General features: G+C 30.5%; 2 protein-coding genes across 2 annotated transcripts; both read right to left on the bottom strand.

Annotated features, from left to right (window-relative positions):
- Window positions 1–1,278: 1,278 nt before the first annotated feature.
- Window positions 1,279–2,438, bottom strand: LOC107060113 (uncharacterized). Its single transcript, XM_015307497.1, has 2 exons — window positions 2,137–2,438; window positions 1,279–1,981 (listed from the first exon to the last, which is right to left on the bottom strand). The coding sequence occupies exon 2, from the start codon at window positions 1,920–1,922 to the stop codon at window positions 1,440–1,442; it is 483 nt and encodes a 160-aa protein (XP_015162983.1). The 5' UTR covers window positions 1,923–1,981; window positions 2,137–2,438; the 3' UTR covers window positions 1,279–1,439.
- Window positions 2,439–2,515: 77 nt separating this feature from the next.
- LOC102579073 (uncharacterized) lies at window positions 2,516–4,631 on the bottom strand. Its single transcript, XM_015307490.1, has 4 exons — window positions 4,372–4,631; window positions 3,599–3,817; window positions 2,719–2,895; window positions 2,516–2,626 (listed from the first exon to the last, which is right to left on the bottom strand). Exons 1-4 carry the CDS (start codon window positions 4,600–4,602, stop codon window positions 2,516–2,518), a joined length of 738 nt encoding a protein of 245 aa, XP_015162976.1. The 5' UTR covers window positions 4,603–4,631.
- Between the last annotated feature and the right edge of the window lie 4,372 nt (window positions 4,632–9,003).

Here is a 9,003-nt window from a genome sequence, read left to right on the forward strand (position 1 = left end):
CCACCCCACCCCCCAAAAAAATTTAAGTTTATTTTTAAAAAATATTTTCAATTTCAAAAATTATTTTCTACTCTAGTTAAAATAAAAGAAATTTCTCAAAAATATTTTTCATTCATAAGTCAAACACTAAAAATCTTTTCCGGAAAATATTTTCTACTCACCAACCAAACATGAGAAAATAAGTCAAAAATCAACTTGGTTTCCAAGAAAACATTTTCCTTCGTACCAAACACACCCTTAGTTATTACTACTATCGCTATATATGCTTCTGCTTTATCTTAGAAGGTTTAATTAATTTTAACAACTGATCACGTTCGAAACTCATCGGGTAAGAGATAAGTATCGTCATGATTGATTTTTCTATTTGTAAAGAGTAACTAATTAGGTAGTAAATAAGTGAGGCAAAAAGTTGCCAAAGAAGTCTTAGAGCTATGATTTCTCAAATTATTGGATTGAAGATTTGTTCCCCTAATCTTCTTGCTTGTGAGTTCTCCATAATGTTTTTCCTACTTATAAATCTTAACAAACTATTTGTTGTCCAACATCTACCTAATCCTATAATCTCTAATTTCCAAGATTAAACAGGTCATGCCTTCAATCAAACAACATAGTTGAATTAATACGGCTTGATTCTGAAATTCAGAAAGTTGAAACTTGGCTCTAGTTTCGCTGTTCATCAAAGCACCATTAGAATTGCTCCTTAGTTTTTACTTCTTAAGCCAAAACTTTACCATATTTGTCCCTCTTATAAACCCTTTTCTTCGTTTTTTTCCATCTTTTTAACTCAAATTTAATTGCAGCCTGAAATCGTGCAACTTACCTTACAATCAAGCCATATTCATTACTTAAAAGACGGCACGTAAAGGTGCAAATAAGCAAAAGAACTCTATGATTAATTGATGGACAAGACTCAGAATACTACACGAATGCAATTAAGCAGATGCATTAACATGTATTTTATTATCATTTTTTTTTGTATTTTCCCTCTGAAATCTCAATGATTTGCAAACTTGTTGTTTATACTCTTTTTTTTCTTCTTAAAGCTTATTTAGTTCTATTGAAATATTATGAAAGAAAATAATACGCAGATTATTTTGAAATAAGACTAGGGATTACAATCAATCAACCTTTTGTATTATCTTATGTTTGAATGATCATTAGATACCATTATGTAAAATGAGAGGTCAGTTTATTTACTAGTTGAGCGAATAGTTATGTATAGGTCAAACATCTCTCTCTATCTTGAAGTTATATAAAATGTTCATTTGCATCGATTAAAACATACATAGGCTAATTTGCATCGATTAAAACATACATAGGCTAAAAGAAAGATAAAGGTAGAAAGTTCTCTACTTACTGGCAGGGTAATAAAAAAGTACTTGCAACAAGAAATAACATTAAACAAGATCTTATGTCATTACTAGCTAATTGAACCCCTATTAGTTTGTTGTTTTCCATACGGACTGTGCTTCTTGGTTCACATCTTGAGTTGGATATCCTCCGCTAACTGTAGCATAATTGGTAGAAAATTGATCATTTGCTTGTTGAGGAAACATCCAGTTGGCATTTGGCTGCATATACGCCATTTCATAGTTTGGTACAACATTCTCTGCATAATTGTTGTTCACCATCTGATAACTGGAGTCTAGGCCATGTACATCACCTGTAGCAGCAACAAGGCTTCTATTTTCATGGTGCTCGGGCAATGAGTAGGGAAATGCTGGTTCGTTGTAGGATGTAACTTGATTTTCCTCCAGCAAATAGTTCTTTAAATTGTTTAGCATTGTGTGATCCACTTGACCATTTCCTATCGAGTCATTTTGCTGATACATTGCTTGATGATCCTGGGTTGTAGTAATCCAATCAGCTTGTTGATCTGGTGTTGAACCCCCGGGCAACATTCCAATAGCTTGATTTCCCATAGCAACATTCACCAAGTTGTTTGATCCTTGGCCACCCCAAATCCCACTTATACTCTCACCTGCATAAAAGGTGAGTCACATAACATTAGTCAAATCAAAATGAAAAGGTTCTTCTCGAATTTGGGCTAAATATACAACATAAACAAGCCCAAATTTTTAATAAGCATTAGTTTCGGGTTATGACACTATAACCGCATGTATATATGATTCATACCTGCTACCGGATAACTTGAACTGAATTGTCGAAGAGGTTCACGAACATTAGGGAGTAATGCAGTAGACGAAGAAGAAGGCAAGTGATGAAAAGGATAATTGAGAAGAAGTTGTGATCCATAGTCATTGCCAATTGAGAAATCTGAAACCTGATCATTATTATAATCTGGTTGTTCAAAAAAAGGACATATTTGGCTAGGGAAAGGTTTTTTGCTTAGTTCATTCAGCCTTGCATCACAACGTAGCAACTTCTCATAGTGCCTGTCAAGTACTCCTGGAGCAAATCTAACATAATGCCTCCTAAAAAAGACATAGGTACAAGTTACCAAAAAAAGTTTTGAATTTGTATAATAGAGAATCGTAATTAACTTATTTAGTTTTCACCTGTGAATAGGAGCTTGACCTCCAGTAAAATCAGATGTCTGCTGCCACAATGTGTGCTTTCGAGGTTGAGGATTTGTTTCACGATGAAACGTAGGTGGTTCTTTCAACTGTATCAATGATGATTTTATATATATCGTAAAATTGATTATTAAATCTAAAATTATGTATATAAGCAAAATAAATAAATAAGAAATAGTACCTCAAGCTCAAGAACTCCTGGTTGTTCACCTGGTGGCATGATGGCTCTAATAGCAATGATATCTGACCATTGAATTTCAATTTTGCTCTTAAGAGGCCCATCAAGAAGTTCCCAAACTAATTTTCGCTTTGCATAATAGCATTTCGCTATCAGATCACCTTCATGCTTCGAAACTCTCTGCCAAATGTTACAGTAAGTTATGTCTTAATTTTTTTATTAAAATATTTTTAACATAAGATATATTTTGTATTTTTGTATTAAATTATTTAAGTATTTAAATTAGTAGTCAATCTTTTTTATAACTATATCCAAGGAATGTATTATAAACACATAACTAATAACTTATTAATTTTATACTTTTTAAAATGACTAATAGTGAATTTAGGCCACTGTAAGAAGAAGTGGCTAGTTATGAATCGATTTATATAAATCATAAATATTTGTTATATTTACGGATTTGAATGATTTTTAAAAAAAAACATTTCTAATTCTCAAATTAATTTTACTAGAATTATCAACAAATATAATTCTAAAAAACACAATTATTATTTCATTTATCTAATATCAATTTTTTATTATTATTATTTTATAAAAAGTAGCTTATTAAAAAGAAAAGATAGATGGAAAATGGTTTTTCATATACGTTACTATGAATATAAAAAAAAAAAAAAATTAAAAAAAAATTATAACAGAACTACAAAAAAGAATTATAAATGAAAATATCACATAAGAACTAAAAAAAATGTGCAGAAAAAGCATTATAAAAACATATTTAATTATAAAGTTTTAATTTTTTTGTTTTTTGCGTAGAAAAGTAACAATCATTGTTTTGCAAATATAAAAAAATAATTATTATTATTTTAATGAAAAGATTATTTACCTCCCAAACACCAATACTGAGTTTTATAGCAGGAAAGTTGGCAGCCTTCAATCTTTCTGAAACAATAGCAAAATCTTCCATGTTGCGGGAAGACTTTGATGGCCTTCCTACCCGGCGTGTAGAGCCGTTGTTCTTCATTTTCACCTGTGAAAGTTTTGATTCTAATAAGTTCACGAAAGATGGTGTCTTGCTTAGTGTTAGACCAATAAGTTCTGTATCCTGAAAAAAGTTTGTTAATTAATGTGTTTAGTAATAAATAAAATAATAAAATATTTACTTATTTTATGAATAAAATGAATAGGTTAAAAAATGAAAAAATTAATACATTTTATGAAAACGGACAAATGATATAAATTTTATCAAAACCGTCTATCAAACTTGTTTGTTAGTTCAATAATTTTGATTTTTAGTATAAACAAAAAATGTATGTATGAGATTATTTTATGAAAATGAATTATACTCGATCAATTTACAAAATGATTTCAAGATCTCTTCCAAAACCATAAAAAAAAAAAAAATTAAAAATATTCTTGAAGATTTGAAGATTAAGTGGAGGTTGTTTTTTTTATATAGATGAGTGTTATGGAGGGGCCATGATGTGCCGACTTTAAAAAGAACTAAAAGAAATGTGCGGAAAGAAGATTATAAAAATATTTTTAAAAAACACATGCAGAAAAAAGAAGAAGAAAAAGCAACCATGCATATTGGCTATGGCTACTTAAATTTAAAAGCTTTACACCTAAGCAAACCATGGAAAATGGCTAACAACAAACCTGAACCTCTGGGTTAGAGTTGAATTCTGGGAATGTTCGGAACTTTTTTGACAGACCATCTTCTTCAGATTCTGAACTCATTCTCCGGCTTTTTAGCTGGGCGTTCACATCATCGCTTTCTGTGTTCATAGATTCAGAGCTTTGATGAGATTCAGAGCTTTGATGATCAACACCATATAAGCGTTGATGATCAAGATCATATAGGCCTTCATGATCATCTCCTATAACCATGATGTCGAGACCAGTTCCCAAAAAGAAGAAGAAAAAGCAACCATGCATATTGGCTATGGCTACTTAATTTAAAAGCTTTACACCTAAGCAAACCATGGAAAATGGCTAACAACAAACCTGAACCTCTGGGTTAGAGTTGAATTCTGGGAATGTTCGGAACTTTTTTGACAGACCATCTTCTTCAGATTCTGAACTCATTCTCCGGCTTTTTAGCTGGGCGTTCACATCATCGCTTTCTGTGTTCATAGATTCAGAGCTTTGATGAGATTCAGAGCTTTGATGAGATTCAGAGCTTTGATGAGATTCAGAGCTTTGATGATCAACACCATATAAGCGTTGATGATCAAGATCATATAGGCCTTCATGATCATCTCCTATAACCATGATGTCGAGACCAGTTACCCAAAAGAAGAAGAAAAAAGAAAAAAAAACTTATACTTGTGAGATTTGTTGAAGAGAGAAAATTTAGTTGAAAGGGGAGAAATAAATAGCAGAGGAGAGTGAAAAAGGATGAGTTGTGTATAGAGAAGAAGACTATTATATAGGGATTGTGGATATAAAGGACTCTTGTCTCACTAATAAGTGATTTTTTTTTCTATTGGCGGTAATATAAAATAGTCAAATTTTCATTTTGTTGTAAAACCGTGGTAAATCTGCTGTTTTACCACTCTCTTCCAATTTAGTTTTTTATTTTTTATTTTTTTATTTTAGAGCAATCAAGTTTTTCGAGGCAAAAAGTGCTTATTTTTAAAAAAAGTATTTTCTTATTTAAAAATTGATAAGGTGATTGGTCAAGCTTTTCCAAGAAAATAAGTGATTATTGGTAGTACTAAAAGCTTTTTTTCAGAAGCTAGAGAAAAATAGCTTGATCAAACACTAGTTACTACATAAAAGTGTTTTTAAGACATATTGACCAAATACAAGCAAAATCTTTATCAAAATTAAATTTTTAAATGCATTTAAAAAAAAAATTTTAAAATTTTGGTCAAAAAGGCTATTATTTGTATTTTCCATTATAATTGTATAACATTTATGATAAGTGAGTCCTAGAAGCCGACATGAATGAAAATCTTACTCTTACTTTCATAATAATTTTATAAGTAAAGTCTAAAAGGATAATGTGAACGCAAAGTCTTATTTTATGAAGATAAAAAGCTATTTTCAATAGAAAATATTTTATCAGATTGTATTAATAAATCACGAAATGAAAAATAAATAGATTGCAAAATAAATAAGAAGTACTCACGAAATAAATAATTTTTGTGTGTTAAGAGTTTTATCGTTAATTTCCACTTGTTACGAAGTGTGGGTGGCTCGTGGCTATAATAAAACAAGTAAAAGAGTACTATTAATTTCACCAACTTATTCCTCGGGAGTAAGCACAAATTGTCCTCTTGCTACATTTTCAACAAAAAATTGTAGGATTAGCTCCTAATTCAGTAAAAATCAAAGTGAACCAGAGTTGTTTAACTTTTTCTCTTTACTTGATTTTTGTTTGTGAAGTGTTGATTTATAATGGATTTATTTATTTTTATGAATCCGGTTTGACTGAACATAAAAGTTTAATGGTTACAGTTATGATACATCACCCTAATGTTATTACATAAGGATTACGGTGGAGTGGTAAGTAGTCTTTTATTCTTAATCAGAAGTTTCGGGTTTGAGTAACCTTGAGTACGGAGTCACCTTTGTTAGGTTCGAGTAACCCTGAATATGAAATCGCCTTTGTTATATAGGAAGCGCTTTACCTCAATGTGGAACTTCTCGGCCAACGCAAATCTGAATTTAATCGGGCTACAATATAAGTATCAGACATCGGATGAAATCCAAAAATAAAAATAAAAATCCAGACTACTGTTACATGTGATATATTGTCAATTACCTTATATGCATTAGTATATTTGTTAAGTAAGAGGATGTTTATAGAACAGTTACTCTTTGAATCCTAAATTGAAATTTATAACTGGTGAAAAATAAATATATATTTTTTTGTAGGAATAAAAAACGTTATATACAAATATTTTGATTTTTATCTTGATTAAATGTATAAACGCACATCAATGACCTACTACTTAATCTTAGTGTGGCAACGTACATGTTTGTGTATACTCCATAAGACCTAGCTTCTCATTAGTAACATGGTTTGGTGATCTGAAATTGACTTGACTTTGTTAAAAGGCTCAATTCTAAAATTTCACTACATGAAGTGTCCCTCTCATAGTAGGGTTTTTGATCTGCCGACATTTTTGTGACATGCTATGTTTTTTCTCAATATATTTTCAAGTAAAGGATAAGTCTCATACGTCAGTTATATTAGTGTATTGTGATCTAAAACACTAATCCCTACAAGTGCTCATAGCCAGCCTACCATCTTACCTAAGCCAATGATCATATTGGTCGCTAGGTCTCATTGCTGAAAAGGCCCGACTCCAAATTTGGCGTTGACTTATAATGGTAAAAAAATGACAAATTTCACTTTTTGGGGAATTAAACATGTTATCAAAGAACAAACATTCTAAAAATTTGCTTTAACTAAACGAATAAACGCACATTAATGACGTACTTATAAGGGAGAAGTCGACAAAAATTACTTTTTTTGGAAATTAAACGTGCTACATATATCAATCATCATATTTGTCGCTAGGCCTCATTGCTGAAAAGGTTGACCCCAAATTTGGAGTTGACTTATAATGATGAAAAACGACAAATTTTACTTTTTGGGAAATTAAACACGTTATCAAAGAACAAACATTCTAAAATTCTACTCTAACTAAACGAATAAATGCACATTAATGGAGTACTTATAAGGGAGAAGACGACAAATTTTTCTCCTTTTTTTGGAAATTAAACACGCTGCACAAATCAATCATCATATTAGTCGCTAGACCTCATTGCTGAAAAGGCCCGACTCCAAATTTGACGTTGACTTATAATGGTGAAAAACGATAATTTTTACTTTTTGGGAAATTAAACACTCTATTAAAGAACAAACATTCTAAAATTCTACTCTAACTAAATGAATAAACACACATTAATGATGTACTTATAAGGGAGAAGTCGACAAAATTTACTCTTTTTTGAAAATTAAACGCGCTACATAAATCAATCATCATATTTGTCGCTAGGCCTCATTGCTGAAAAGGCTCGACTCCAAATTTGACGTTGATTTATAATGGTGAAAACGACAAATTTTACTTTTTGGGGAATTAAACACGTTATCAAAGAAAACTTCTTTTCTAACTAAACGAATAAACGCACATTAATGACGTACTTATAAGGGTGAAGTCGACAAAATTTACTCTTTTTTGGAAATTAAACGCGCTACATAAGTATAATTGTTGTTACGATACCAAACTTTATGCAGGACCTTTTACCCCCTTCACTATTTAATAGTGTATTTTAAAGGTATATATGTGTCCACGTGGACACGTTACTATTTATAATTATGCAATATTTATGATGTCCACGTGGACACATATATACCTTTAAAATACACTATTAAATAGTGAAGGGGGTAAAAGGTCCTGCATAAAGTTTGGTATCGTAGTATATGTGTCCACGTGTACACATATATACCTTTAAAATACACTGTTAAATAGTGCAGAGGGGTAAAAGATCCTTTCCAAAGTTTGATATCGTTACAACAATTTCGATTAAAGTTCGAATATATTTCAGACATTTTTCCCAATAACTAACCAACAATGATAAAGTGGTCTAAAAATGACTAATTAATTTATTCTCCCTATTTTTTTTTCTCTATATATATTTTTATGCTAAAAAAGGCCTTATTTATTTTTTTATGTCCCAATTTATTTAACACATTTTTTTGTCATCCAAAAAAGGCACATTTCCATTTGATAAATGTTCAAATCTATGATGATTTCCCCCCTTTTTTTTTAATTCACGTGGAACTAAATTATATGTGGAAAGTCATATGGAATTCACCTTCAAAATATAGACATTAAAATTCAAAATATTCTTGATATAAAACAAGTACATCAATGAAAAGATTTGAAATACCAAAAGTACCCTTAATTTGAAACCGATATTTTGAGGAAGAGGTGTCATTAAGATTTGTTTTTATCCTCAATGGGTAAATAGTCAAAATTATGTAGTGAGACTAGGGGTGTTCATGGATTGGATAAAAACCGATCCAAATCGAAAAATCAAACCAAACCAATTAAATGAACCGATTTAATTTGGATTTTGGTTTGGTTTGGTTTTAGATTGTTAAGAACCGATAGTATTTGGTTTGGTTATGGTTTTGTTCGAAAAAAATTGAAGAAATAACCGAACCGAACCAACAAGTTATATACATAAATTTTATTATTATATATACATAATATATTGTATTCATAAACAATTTTAAAGATTTTATATATGTTTCATCAAAATTTATTT

Source organism: Solanum tuberosum, unplaced genomic scaffold (assembly GCF_000226075.1).
Source record: "Solanum tuberosum cultivar DM 1-3 516 R44 unplaced genomic scaffold, SolTub_3.0 scf00060, whole genome shotgun sequence".
Taxonomy (NCBI): domain Eukaryota; kingdom Viridiplantae; phylum Streptophyta; class Magnoliopsida; order Solanales; family Solanaceae; genus Solanum; species Solanum tuberosum.